The sequence below is a fragment of the Lampris incognitus genome, chromosome 6, assembly GCF_029633865.1.
Source record: "Lampris incognitus isolate fLamInc1 chromosome 6, fLamInc1.hap2, whole genome shotgun sequence".
Lineage (NCBI taxonomy): Eukaryota > Metazoa > Chordata > Actinopteri > Lampriformes > Lampridae > Lampris > Lampris incognitus.
Genome location: NC_079216.1, coordinates 58,336,785 through 58,350,799, shown reverse-complemented (window position 1 = coordinate 58,350,799; position 14,015 = coordinate 58,336,785). Strand labels below are relative to the sequence as shown.

General features: G+C 46.8%; 2 protein-coding genes across 2 annotated transcripts in view; one reads left to right on the top strand and one right to left on the bottom strand.

Annotated features, from left to right (window-relative positions):
- The window catches only part of tjp1b (tight junction protein 1b), a 47,112-nt gene extending 43,261 nt beyond the window's left edge, over nt 1–3,851 (top strand). Inside the window, exons 26-28 of the mRNA XM_056281224.1 lie at nt 122–339; nt 737–880; nt 1,809–3,851. Coding sequence (XP_056137199.1) covers nt 122–339; nt 737–880; nt 1,809–1,903 — 457 coding nt within the window. The 3' untranslated portion in view covers nt 1,904–3,851. The remainder of the gene's footprint in view (nt 1–121; nt 340–736; nt 881–1,808) is intronic.
- Nucleotides 3,852–4,863: 1,012 nt separating this feature from the next.
- Nucleotides 4,864–13,918, bottom strand: zgc:101540 (hsFATP2a_ACSVL_like domain-containing protein). Its single transcript, XM_056281425.1, has 10 exons — nt 13,226–13,918; nt 11,828–12,037; nt 10,413–10,571; nt 10,138–10,262; nt 9,671–9,865; nt 9,439–9,529; nt 9,092–9,290; nt 8,884–8,981; nt 8,623–8,753; nt 4,864–6,132 (listed from the first exon to the last, which is right to left on the bottom strand). Exons 1-10 carry the CDS (start codon nt 13,698–13,700, stop codon nt 5,956–5,958), a joined length of 1,860 nt encoding a protein of 619 aa, XP_056137400.1. The 5' UTR covers nt 13,701–13,918; the 3' UTR covers nt 4,864–5,955.
- Between the last annotated feature and the right edge of the window lie 97 nt (nt 13,919–14,015).

Sequence of the window (14,015 nt, the reverse complement as noted above, 5' to 3'; positions counted from 1 at the left end):
CTGGCCCTCGCTGGGTTTTCCAACCTGCAGACCGACAAAGACTCAGAGCAGGTTGTAGCAGTGACTCCTATCCACACAGGGCTTTGACTGATGAAGCTGTCGCTTTGCCTCTCTCCCTCAGCCCCAGTGCACTGGATGATGATGATGAGGATGAAGGGCACACGGTGGTGGCAACGGCCCGGGGGATCTTCAACTGTAACGGAGGAGTCCTGAGCTCCATTGAGACGGGTGTCAGTATCATCATCCCCCAGGGGGCCATCCCAGAGAGTGTGGAGCAGGAGATTTACTTCAAGGTGTGCAGGGACAACAGCATCCTGCCCCCACTGGACAAGGAGAAAGGTTGGTTGCTTGCTCCTGACCTCAATTTAAAACTCTGGCCATGGCTGGCAGAGGTTGAATATGAGACATTTCTTTCTTCCCTGAATTCAAGAAAGGATTAGGCAAACAGTATTTACCAGTACATTATTTTATATGATTTAACTGCAGTTATACCACCCTATCTGAATGAGCACATGAGGATAGTGTGTGTGACATTTCATATACGCCGCTCACTTATTACAGTGGACTTTGTTTGAACTCGGCTCGTGCCGCATTCAAAAAATGAATCCCGAAGAACAGCAAATATACGTGTCATAAGGCTACCAGGTAAATAATAATAAAAAAAAGTTTTTAAAAATGAGTTTGTGTTCTTCTTTTGTGTATATTCTTTGTCTAAGTACTTGTTGTGTCCATGTAGGAGAGACGCTGCTGAGCCCTCTGGTGATGTGTGGCCCTCATGGACTCAAGTTCCTGAAGCCGGTGGAGCTTCGCTTACCTCACTGTGCGTCTATGACCCCTGATGGTTGGTCTTTTGCTCTAAAATCCTCCGACTCCTCGTCGGGTACGCTGTCCTCTCTCTGTCCTTTCAGGGGTCTTTGGGCTGACTTGGGAGACGGTTTCATGCTATAGTGACCATAATGTCGGTCAGGAGTAGCCTTTGTTATCTGTCCTGCTTTAATGATCTCTCGCCACCTTGTTTTCCAAATCCCAGTTATTTCAACCACATACAGTTGTCACTGGGAGGTTACAACTTCCACAGGCATTTGATGCACAGTTGGCACGGATGGGCCTAGGTTATTCAGGTCTCATGAATTACAAACCTGTGTACCAATTCCAAACCAGTGTAAACAAACTATCCACTGTTAAAACGAGCAAAATCGTGGCAATGGAAACATGTTGCGTTTTTGACATATTTCCATTGGCATGTTTAGTTTGACATGTCAAGTTCATTGAAGGACTTTTAGTGGTCATTGTCATACAGGGTGATTCAGACACGTGCATTTGATTTTTTTCTTTAGTCTTGACATGCAGCGCTCTTTTAAGCAGCTGACTTCCATCCATCCATCCATGATCCAAACCGCTTATCCTGCTCTCAGGGTCGCGGCCCCGTGACCCTGAGAGCAGGATAAGCGGTTTGGATAGCTGACTTATGCTGTAGAAATGTGACTCAACAAGGCTCCCGTTTCTCATCTTGCCTGTATTGTGGTTGAGGGATTTTTCTTTGCTTGAGACTGAAATGCTGTGACTTAAATGCAGTGGGAAAGATTCTTTGATGGATGCACATTAATAACTGATATTAATCACCACTACTGAAGACTAATTACTGTTGGATGTGCATTGCCACAGTTGTCCAGTTGATGTTCATGTTGACTGATAATAAATCACACATGATGATCCCCATCTGTTTTGGGCAGCACCAACCTTTGTGGCGTCGTTCAAGGAAATGGGCAATGCTGTCCTGCAACTGAAGTGTCTGTCTTTTACCGCAGGTGATCCCAAGACCTGGCAGAACAAATCTCTCCCAGGGGACCCAAACTACCTGGTGGGTGCAAACTGTGTGTCTGTGCTCATTGACCACTTCTGAAGAGGGCAACAGCTGGCCTGTTACTGGGTGCGAGTATCAGAGGATGTTGCTTTGTTCCCCCCACCCCATTCCCATGCTGCGGGGTGTGCACCGCTCCAAGAAGTATGAGCACGATATCCTTGTTTATTGTGCCCTAAAACAATTAAACGATAAACACACAAGTGGGGAGGAGGAGTACGGCATCCCCGGGGCCGCGTGTCCGTGGTCCCCATCCCCACCCCACCCCCATCCCATTCATTTCGGTGCTTTCAAGGCTTGCAAAAATAAAGATTAAAAACAATAAAAAATTCTGTCAAAAAAAAATAAATGGAACTGTTGTTCGAATGCATGACCAGTGCCAGAGACTGAATAATCTCATTTTGACATTTTAAGCCAATTTTCTTAAGAAAAGAAGAAGAAGAAAAAAAAAAAGAAAAAGAAAAGAAGTCAAAGCAGTGCAAGGTGAAAGAATTTGGGGGAGTTTTGTTAAATAACTGCAATAGGATTTTCACACTGTCAGGCACTCGCAAGTAGAAAAAGTAGCGCGTGCAAAACTTGTCCTCTTCGTGAGGTTTCTCGGTCATGTGCGTCGCTCCTGAAGGATCTCCAAAGGACTTCGGAAACGTCGAGCCTGACGCGAGAGTTACGAAGACCTCGGCATCGTAAAGATTTTAGGAAGAAAAAAAAAACGTAGATATTAAAATACACTGTATGGAGAAGGAAGGTTAAGTATTAGCATCAGATGCCCGTTTGTTCCGGATGGGTTGACTCACTCTCGTCTGTCTAGAACGTATCTTTTGTAGCAATGTTTTAACGTAGATAAGTATCCTGACTTGATTTTCCAAACCCCTGCTGTCTAGAGATCTATGCATGTGCTATGACTCAGGTTCAGACGCCTGCTACTAAGTTCTACACATGAAATATCCCATCCTACACTGCAAGCAGTGATGCCTTATCTGCATATTAACTTTTCAGTGGAATTTTAGAAAAATACAGTTCTTTCAGTTTTACGGCAGTCAAAAGTTTGCGGGGGGAGGAAGAGTTGTCTGCGTTTTCTCATCGGTGAACTTGGATTTAGCACACAAGAATAATAATAATAATAGAGGCTGACAAAAAAAAAAAGTATGCTTTCTTTTACCGCTATGCATATGAGGTCTGAGGAAAAACAAAAACACTAGACAATGTTTAAATTGTGGCTGTACATATTGCTCGCATATGGCCTTGGTCCTCTGTAAATTAACTTTTGTACATCTTTATTATTTTGTATAAAAGAGTTAAAAAAAATGTTTGTTTAAAAAGACGAGGCGGTTAACATTGGTTATGTTTGTATTCTGGTTATACCCCTGAGCCTTGGAACTGACACAAGCAGCAAGTCCAGTTTTTCTACCAACATATATATACACTACTTAAGGCATTTTTATCGGTCAAAAAACTTTTTATTCTTATTTACAAGATAGAAAAAGTGCTTGGTTTAAATAATTTTAAAAGATGTGAACTTGAGGGGTCTGTGTTGAAGAGTGGCCCCTTCATTTATTTGTGATACTGGATGCTGTATTGTGTGCCCTGAAATGTATTTTTGTACTAATAGACGATTTATTATGGCACATCAGTACTATTTTCTTTTGATATAACACTGCTTCAACCCGACACTAGTTACTTTTCCTGTGTGGCTGACATTCTCTTAATTTATTTTGTTTATGTTCATCTTTTTTGTTTCCTTTGCGACACATTTCTAAGTATACCACTGTATTAATAAATTCATTTTTAAAGTAACTGCTGATCGGTGTGCATTTTTTTTCTGATGACTGCACGTTGTCCAGCTGATCCCACTGATTTTTTTTCTAAGTCTTCTTGAGAAAAATTAAGATTTTTAAAGACTTGATTCTAGATCTCAGGGCGGCACGGTGGCGCAGTGGTTAGCGTGGTCGTCTCACAGCAAGAAGGTCCTGGGTTCGAGCCCCGGGGTAGTCCAACCTTGGGGTCGTCCCCTGTGTGTAGTTTGCATGTTCTCCCCGTGTCTGTGTGGGTTTCCTCCCACAGTCCAAAGACATGTAGGTCAGGTGAATCGGCCGTACTGAATTGTCCCTAGGTATGAATGTGTGTGTGTGTGTGTGTGTGGGTGTTGGCCCTGTGATGGCCTGTCCAGGGTGTCTCCCCGCCTGCCGCCCAATGACTGCTGGGATAAGCTCCAGCATCCCCGCGACCCTGAGAGCAGGATAAGCGGTTCAGGTGATGGGTGGATTCTAGATGTGATGAGTTGTCGAGTTGGTTAATTTTATGCGACAAGTTCGTTTCCGCCACTTGCCAGGTGGCTTCCCTATACGAGTTGTCAGGTTAACGAGCAGTTTTATAATTAAATCTGAATTTGCGCCTCGTATTGACGACAAACTACAGGGAAGTCAACGTGGCCTTTAATCCTTGTCAGTTTTTGGTTTTTTTTGTCCAGAAACTGTTGGGATGAAAGGTCGCAGGGGTGTAGTGGTTGAGTTGACCTACCGAGTCAACACAAACCAAAGTTTACGTAATTATCGTATGTTGTGTAAGAACGCAGAAGTGCAGCCAAACGTGATGTCAGATTCTCTCCATCACGGCCGTACAGGTTGCATTGAGGTTACGTACCGTTCCCCCCCCCCCCCCAAAAAAATCCCTCCACCAGGAATTGGAAATTTGACTTTCGTCTCAAAACACAGCTAATATCTGCAGCACTAGTGAACTACAGGTCAGCTCACTTCGTTATCCAAGTCCTTCATCCCATTATCTGTCCTTACGCAGCGGGGTGGTCTTAAAGGGGACTAAAGGATCAGATGAATCCATTCAGGTTACGTAATACGGCAACACATAAAGCAGGTTTCATCGTGTGCTGATGAGAAGGGCCGACGATAAAGTAAGAACAGACGGGCGGCACGTGACAAAACGCTCAAATGTGAAGTGTTCAACGCCGGATCGTCCCATAATCACACAATCGGTACATCGGGACCGTTTGGTTTCTCACCTTTATTTCACTTACAAAACGTTGTTAGTGGATTTGCTTACGGGATAAAAAGCACATGTACACAATTATTTTACGTAGGGATCCATTTTAAAACAAGTTCACTGAAAGTACAATGAGAAGTACCTGTATATGAAAATGCTATTTGTACAACAAAACAAAAAAAGCACAGTAATTGTGTTATCATTAACTCCTGTCTTATTAAAACATGATCCGAGTGTGTCTTGATGCATGCTCAACAATCCAGGTAAGAACATCAAAGAAAGTTGAATCATTTCATCAGGATACAAGGTTTACTGACGGATACGTTTTATCCCTCATCTGAGTTGACCTCTTCAGTCGGAACTGACTGCAGGTATCCAGAGAACACCTGTCGCCAACTCGCAATGCTGTGAGATGGCGACCCTAAACCCCTAATCCTCTGTGAACAGTACACATGATCATCCATCCATTATCCGAACCGCTTATCCTGCTCTCAGGGTCACGGGGCTGCGGGAACCTATCCCAGCAGTCAATGGGTGGCAGGCGGGGAGACACTCTGGACAGGTGACCAGGCCATCACAGGGCCAGTACGGCTGATTCACCTGACCTACATTTCTTTGGACTGTGGGAGGAAACCCACACAGACGCGGGGGAGAACATGCAAACTCCACACAGAGGACGAACCGGCACGACCCCCAAGGTTGGACTACCCTGAGACTCGAACCCAGGACGTTCTCGCTGTGAGGGGACCGCGCTAACCACTGTGCCGCCTACACATGATCAGTGTGTATGAATATGAATGTAGCATATGAAACTGGTTGCTGGTTTCGGCTGTTTGGCACTGTCCTGTACTGTTGGGGATACCTGCGGTCAGTTTAGACTGAGGTGGTCACTTAGCTGAGTGATGAAACGTATGTGTCAACAAACGTTGTGTCCAGATGAACCTTCTTTGACAATCTGAGTGTCGCGACGGTCGCCTGTCCCTGAGATTAGTGGCTAATGTTCATAGTTACATGGTGCTGAGCAAGCTGGTCCGACATTCAGTATACGTACTTCTAGCTTTTCTGTAGTTTCACATTGTCTGAGCATCCCGGGCTTCCTTTTAGAGTTTTATGTCCCCTGAGGTCACTGCGGCGTAGATCTGCTTCGTTAGCGGGACGTACGTTTTCCGCTCCAGGTCCAGGAAATACAAAGGATCTTTTATGAGGCCTGGATCGAATCCTTCTTCCACCAGCTTCATTTTCTTCATCTTGAAAGTCCCTGTCATCTCAAGGCAGTTCTAGAAGACCAAGATCGTACATTATAAAGCACCAGTAGACTTTTTAGTTCAAAAACGTAAAAAAAACCCAAAACAGGTTGGTATGGGCCCAGGGTAAACAGACTACATTTATACAGTGCTTTTCTAGTCTACCGACCGCTCAAACCACTTCACAGTGTACGCCTCACATTCACCCATTCACACACACATTCACACCCCGATGGCGGCGGCAAGGCACCAACCTGCTCATCAGGAGCAGTTACGGGTTCAGTGTCTTGCTCAAGGACACTTCAGCGCGCTCTCTGGAGGAGACGGGGATCTAACCAACGACCCTCTGCTTACTAGACGACCCGCTCTACCTCCTGAGCCGTGCCGCCCCTGGGATGGTGGTACCAATTGCATTACCATCCCTAACTACTACCAGTACTAATTAATTCAACAAAAACAGAGATTTTACCGAAATAACAATTACCTTAGTTTTCCATTTCCAAACTGTTGCTAAAAGGCACATCTTGAATATTTATGGTCTGGTTTGGTCTGGTCGCCCAGTGCAATATAAAGCTTCTCCCAGACAAGACAACCCCACCTTCTCGAGGTTCAGACTGTTTTCACTCGCGGCGCTCTGACTATGGGCGAATCACCGGCGCCCTATGAAGTAACCGGCACACCGCTACCTTGCGGGACATGGCTTTTTAGCCAAAGGCCCAGGGTGGGGCAACCCCGAACAGAAACCCCTGGAAGAGTAACCCCCGTAGACTCATTATCATGGCCCACTGGCATGTGGACACGCCCTGATAATGAGTCAAGGTTACCCCCGTTATGGGTTAAATAACGAAGCTACAGGGATGCAGGGTACTGGATGTGACATTTCGGCAGAAGAGCCAATCAGTGACCAACGGTGAAACTCACAAGACGCTGAGCGGAAGAACCCTTTTGTGGTCAACGGTCAAGGTCGCCAACTCGGTCGAATCCGATACTGCTCACGGCCACAGTTGTAGCGAAACATGGACGTGTTGTAGTAAGTCTCATCTTACTAAAATTACTTACTAAAAAGATTAACATCCATCCGAGGATACTCGATCTGATGATGATGAGGAATATTTTTGCCCCAAAGGTGGTTTGTTACACGTGAAAAGTAGCCACTGATGAGAGCCAACATAAGGTTATACAATATAAAGACAGCTTCCTACTGAAAACACTAAAGTCTGTGGTTATGTTAAGGAGGTGAAGGTTGTTCTTTTTTTTCTCCACCTTTTCTCCCAGTCTAATTTTATGGCCAATCACCCCACTCTTCCGAGCCATCCCGTTCGCTGCTCCTCCCCCTCTGCCGATCCGGGGAGGGCTGCAGACTACCACATGCCTCCTCCGATACATGTGGACTCGCCCGCCACTTCTTTTTACCTGACAGTGAGGAGTTTTGCCAGGGGGATGTAGCGCATGGGAGGATCCCGCTAGTCCCCCCAGTTCCCCCTCCCCTCCGAACAGGTGCCCCGACCGACCAGAGGGGGCGCTAGTGCAGTGACCAGGACACATACCCACATTTCCCACCTGCAGGGACGCTTGTCCAAGCCGGAGGTAACACGGGCATTCGAACCGGTGATCCCCATGTTGGTAGGCAACAGAATAGACCGCTACACCACCCAGACGCCCCCATGAAGGTCGTTCTTGACAAAATTTCTGACCTTCACCTCTTAACCCAACTACATACTGACCCGTCATTATGCATGCTCAATAACCCAGGTAAGGAACTCACAGGAAGTAGGGTCGGCTCATCTGGACCAGTTCATCTCTCGATAAACGGTGTGTCCAGATGAACTGATCCCACTTCCTGTGACACACACTGACCTGTTTCCATAAAAAGGGACATCCAGGTGGAATTGTGTATTGAATGTTGTGTATGGTATTGCTACTGAATTTTGAGGGGTCATTTTATTTTATTATTTTTTTTATTTATTTTGTAATTATTTCTTTTTCTGTCCTGTCTTTGCAAAAAAACAAAGAAGCTGTTTAGATCTTGCCATTTTTCTTTGCAAAACTACAAAATGGACCAACAAATTACTAAAGCACTACCTTGGGAATAATGACGTATCCCACCCATTTTGTACCCCTGTTGTAATGTTAGCAGTCAGGGGCCACACCAAACATGTGTCCAAGCCACCTCTGGAGCAAAAGATTTCCAATACGTATTCTTAAGTCGTCTGGAAAAAGAAAACTGTCAAGTCATCATTTACTCGCTTGAAGATGAATGTTGCATAAATACACCCAAAGCATTAATAAATAACTGTTTTATGGTCAGGAGACCTTTGCAGGCATTTTTTTCCTTACTCCACTGAAAAGTAAGAGGAGAAAATCAAATATTACTCGCAAGACTTCAAAAATGCACGGTGTCAGCAAGCTTTTGAAGGGCAGTGCATACACACACACACACACACGTACAAATACATACATCCTGTACACACATACATAGACCAACTTCCCACAGACAGATAATGCATCAAGTTTTGAACTCACCTGAATCCTTAAAAAGCGGGGTCTTGCGTAGGCCGGAAGGTAGTTTGCGACTTGCTTGAAGGTCTCGGAACAGTCGAATTCTTTGCCTTCTTGCAGAATGAGAGCCGCCATGCCGATCCTGCCCTCGTGTCCTTCAGAGAACATTTGATTTTAGACGCAGCAGAAATACCCATGTTTGCACTGATTTTTGTTCGCCGAATAGCGAAATACTGCAAAGGGCTGCTTTTGGGATTGTCAGCGTCACGGTTACAATACAGTTACCTTCCACTTTCACGCCGTACACATTTGCCTCCAGGATGTCGTGCACCGTTGTCAGAGTGTCTGCCACCTCCGACGTGGCAACGTTCTCGCCCTTCCACCTGCACTCAAGCAACAAACATGGAAAAGAAAACAAACGGGAGCAGACAAAAATAGGTGAAGGTACATTTTCACAGGTCAGAAAGACGGAGACAAATGAATCGCAACTTGCCTGAAAGTGTCTCCGACTCTATCCTGAAAGTAAATAAAGTTCTCGTGGTCGATCCGGAGCAGGTCCCCGGAGTTGAAGTACAGGTCACCTTTCTTAAGGACATCGCGAAGCCTCTTCTTCTCCGTCTGCTCTTGGTTGCCGGCGTAGCCAATAAAGGGAGATATTTTGGTAATCTTTCCCACCAGAAGGCCGGTCTCACCTAAGCAAAACAAAATCGCTTTTGACATGCCATGACTCCGTTTCATTTCACACGATGGAGTAATACAAATGTACTACATCAAAATTTTCCGAAATGCCGCGTGTTCAATTCCCAGAAGTCCCCCCCCCCCCCAATTTCATGTACTCACCTCTGTCTGCTTTGACGCACAGACCCCGTGAATTCCTGACGGGTTCCTCTTTTTCTATGTCAAACTTGATCAACGTGTACGGGAAAAACCTCTGGGAGACAACGAATGACAATGACATTTAAATAGGTCATTTTACAGCCGTGACAGTATACCTGAGCATTTTATCTTCTTAAGAGACCGGCCGCGGGCTTATACCGCATTAAAAAATGAAAAGAAGTGTTCAACCACTTACCCTGTGGAGAAAATTGACCCGTCCGACCACACCTATCTTGGAAGTGTAATTAATGAAGCCAATATTTCCCTCGGTGGCAGCATACAGTTCTCGGACTTTAATGTCGCCAAATCGATCCAGAAACTCAGTCCAGACGTCCAGTCGGACTCCGTTGCCGATGGCAATCCTTACTCTGTGGTCCTTTTCATTGTCTTTCTGAAAAGCACCCGGTGGGATTTATTGAGATCATCTCCGATTCAGCAGACACACAGCGGTGTTGGCTTTTAATCTCGCTATTACAATGGCTTCTACTGCCTTAGGGCCAACAAAGACTGAACAAAATAGAAAGGCAAGAATGCAAGCTATGAATAAAGCAGTATAGACAAACAAATCTTGAAATTCAGCCTGAGACATGTATGACTGATGTCAGCCATTCTAGCCACATTGTGAAGGGAGCCTGAGCACAGGTCGGACTGGTTTGCATGTACCTTGGGTGTGTTGCAGAGGTAGCGCAATGTTTCGCCTATGTACTGCATCACTGTTACATTGTACTTTCTGCAGTCCTCCCAGAACTGAGAGGCTGAGAATTTTCTCCTCAGAACAACGGTTATACCTACAATTTAAATCAAATGACATGTTAACATAGCAGATATGGGACAAAATTCAATGCTAGCAGAGATCAGTGCTCAAAGCGTCTAGGCTCGGTGTGTGCTCGGTGTAACGAGTTCTTAAATGAGGTCCTCCCTTATGCCCCTCTCGTTACCCCTCTCAATCGCCCCGGCCAGGCCGATGAGGAAGCCGGCGCTGTGGTAGAGCGGGAGATTGATGTAGAAGATGTCGTCTGATGTGACCCCCGAGACTGCCTGGATGAAGGATGCTGCCCACACCCTTTCGTGAGTGATGAGCGCTGCTTTCGGTAAACCTTTAAGAGGAGGAGAATTAAGAGTCTTTTTAAATGTTGTACATTTTACTGACATTAAAGGATACTCCCCCCCCCCCCTGACCTGGGTCCATTATTTTCGTAGTTTTCGCCATTGTGTAATGATTTCATAAACTAGCTTCACCTACCTAGTTGGGGAGCGGTGTCGCCTAGAATCTGTTGGTGTAGTACATGGCTGGAGCAAATACACTATTGGGACTTCTACTCTTGGACCTGGTTTTTACACCTCTGCCAAGGAATAAGCTTGAATAAGTCAACGGCCAGTTAACCCAGGGTGGCATGGTGGCCCAGTGGTTAGCACTGTTGCCTCACAGCAAGAAGGTCCTGGGTTCGAACCCCAGGCCGTCCCAGGTCCTTTCTGTGTGGAGTTTGCATGTTCTCCCCGTGTCTGCGTGGGTTTCCCCGCGGGTGCTCCGGTTTCCTCCCACCATCAAAAAGACACACATGTTAGGGTTAATACTCCTGCCTGTGCCCCTGAGCAAGGCAATGGAAAGAAGAACTGGAGTTGGTCCCTGGGCACTGCAGCTGCCCACTGCTCCTATACAACAGGGTGGGTTAAATGCAGAAAATCTTTATGGTAATCTACACTGACAAAATAAAGTGGCTTTCTTTTTCAACGACCTAAACCACATATTGGCGCGTGAAAGGGAAAACAAAAGTGAAAAAGTTTTTACTCAAAACATCCAATCTGATCGATCACACCACTGAATGATTTCCTACTTCAATTTGCAGGAGTGACCAGCCTATATGTACCGATAACAGCAGTAACCACTGACTAACGACCTGCCCTCATAGGAGGTGGTAGATAATGGGAAATCATGTAAACAATCTAACCGCGTTGCCCTGCAACATGCTGTAAAGCTGTCCAACAGCCATCCCGGGGCCAAGATCTCCACAATGAAGCCGGTGAGTAAAACAATATAACCGATATGCACAATGGCAAAAACCAGGAAAACAAGACCCAGGTTGTAAAACACCAGAATTATCCTTTACTCACACTGATAATCCAAGTAATTGATAAGAGTGCACTGATTAACTGGGTGGCAACTAGTGCTCTGATGCTTTACTGTGCTCAGAGACAAAAGACAAATGATAGGCAGATAATGAGAATGCACATTCCTGGAAACTGACCTTATCTTACGTATGCGTTAACTGATTAACCAGAGCCGAGTCAGGGTGGGCAATACAAAGTTGAAACCTCTCTCAAGTTATACGCTAGCGAGTAAAAACTGTGCTACCTGTTGTGCCTGAGGTGTAGATATAGAGAGCAGTGCTCTTAACATTGATGTTGGCCCTGAGATCACGGGACAGAGGCTCATCGGAGGCTTGGGAGATTTTGTCAGACAACGTGTTGATCCCCTCGGTGCTGCATTCTTCTGACAGGATGTACACAGAGATGCCCTGTTCTCTTAACTTCGGCAAAACCTCTTCCACAGCGTCCTGCAGCTCTGCAAGGAAACACATGACCTCAATTAATGTTCTCCACTGAGCTTTGCTGCGTGTAGTGGTCTAGGGCAGGGCAGGGCAGGGCAGGGCAGGGCAGGGCAGTTATTCTTTAATAGGTATTATATCGGTGGGGCCGGCCGGAGGAATAAGCAAACCAAGGCGGGCACACAGGGCCATACTGTAAGTCACGTGAGTAACAAAGTGGTGCCGGGACACCGGGGTGGGGCGAGCCAAACTCTGCCGAGGCCCCCAGAAATGCTCGGGTCGGCCCCGTGTCTCAGGATGACATTCAGCTATTGTTATATTGTGACCCACAATTTTGTCGTCCAAATTAGTGATCCGAATCTATACCTAACATTTCCTCACAAAATGAGTGACATATCGGAGTGAGTACTATTCTAGAAAATAGTTTTTGGTTTGATATCATCCTTTACATTACCACACAGTTCAACGTTATTAACCTCAGTTACATTCTTAAATATGGTATTTTGTTAATATACAGTGCCAGTTAAAAGTTGGGCCGCGCCTACTCATGGTAGGGTCTTAATTTCACTGAATTTCATTTAAGTACCAAATGAAACAACTTGTTGTTGAGATTTGGGAGGGGGGGCATTTCAAAAATCTATATATATATTTAAATGTAAAATTGTTTTGGGAAGAAATTCAGACACAGGCAATGATTTCAAAGATTTTGAAAACCCCACATTCACATTGTCCAAACTTTTCACGGGTGCTGTACACGAGCTACATGAAAACCTAATATTTCCCATATGCCGGCCTGTATCATAGTTCATAACTACCCCCCACCCCCACCCCACCCCCGTAATATCTGTCCATGGATCCCAGAAACTGTATGCAGTCCTCCAAGTGAACCGATTCAACTTTTCTGGGATTTCCCCGCCTGGATTACCGAGCATTACCGAGCTGCTCGTGAGGCCGCAGATTACGCAGCAGCAGCAGCAGCAGCGGAGCTCCGGGTTTCCTGCGCGCCCCTGCGGCCGCGGCCCGCCGTGCGCAACAAGGGAAGGCGCTCAGACAGCCACTGCGCCAAACCCAAGCGCGCTCCTCGCTATGTAATGCGTGCCGGGCACGGAGAGGCCGTTACGCAACGACGCCCGGCTTTCCAAGTTATGGAAACTTGGGAAGCCGTGCGCTAGGAAAGTTTGCGCGGCGTCCCCCCCCCCCTTTACCTGCAGACACGATCAGGGTCCTGGCTCCGCAGCAGGAGAAACAGTGCAGGAGAGACTTGGATCTGATGTTGAAGTTGAGCAGCGCCGCGGCGCAGCCCAGCTTGGCCAGGCCCAGCCATGTCCACACGAAGCAGGGCTCGTTCCCGGAGAACAGGGCCACCTTGTCCCCCTCCCGCACGCCGGCGTGGCTCCGCAGAGCCCTGGCCACCCGGGTGCTGCGCCTGTCCACCTCCGCGTAAGAGTAGGCTTGGCCCTCGTAGTGCAGGAACGTCTTGTCGGGGTGTCTCTCGACCGCGTCCAAGAAGCAGTCCAGGATGCTGTAGAACGGCTTCCTCTTCTTGTACCAAGTCAGCCTGGCGCCCAGCAGGACGCTCCTCAGCGTGTACACGCAGTCCTCTCCCAGATAGGGGAATCGCGTTTTCAGCAGAAAGGGCAGAAGCGCCAGTCCGGCTAAAATGGTAAACCACACGTACATGTTGTGCAGCAAAGCACGGCGGCGTGGCTCATCGGAGAGATCGACGCGTTTCAGCAAAGGGAAAAAAAAGTGCGACCGCTGAAATTAAGTGTGCCAAAGTTCACGGGCTAAACCCGGGGTAACCCGCAGAGACGGCAGGCGATTGGCGTCTTCCCCCGTCTCCTCGCGCATCCGTGTGGTTGCCAGACGCGGCGTCGCGGACACCACCGCCGCGGTTCGTCTCCCTCTCAGCCACTTCCGAGCGTCGCGCTCATTATTGTTTGTATCGTTTTCTCCGATGGCCACTTCCGGTCAGACCGATTTTGACGACGAGCG

What these genes read in the sequence shown, in the direction of transcription:
- zgc:101540 (XM_056281425.1), bottom strand. Translation starts at nt 13,700, where the DNA reads ATGTACGTGTGGTTTACCATTTTAGCCGGACTGGCGCTTCTGCCCTTT. An exon ending in CTACACCTCAGGCACAACAG is followed by an intron (nt 10,572 to 11,827) that starts GTAGCACAGTTT and finishes CTCCTCTTAAAG; the next exon opens with GTTTACCGAAAGCAGCGCTC. An exon ending in GTACGGCGTGAAAGTGGAAG is followed by an intron (nt 8,754 to 8,883) that starts GTAACTGTATTG and finishes TGTTCTCTGAAG; the next exon opens with GACACGAGGGCAGGATCGGC.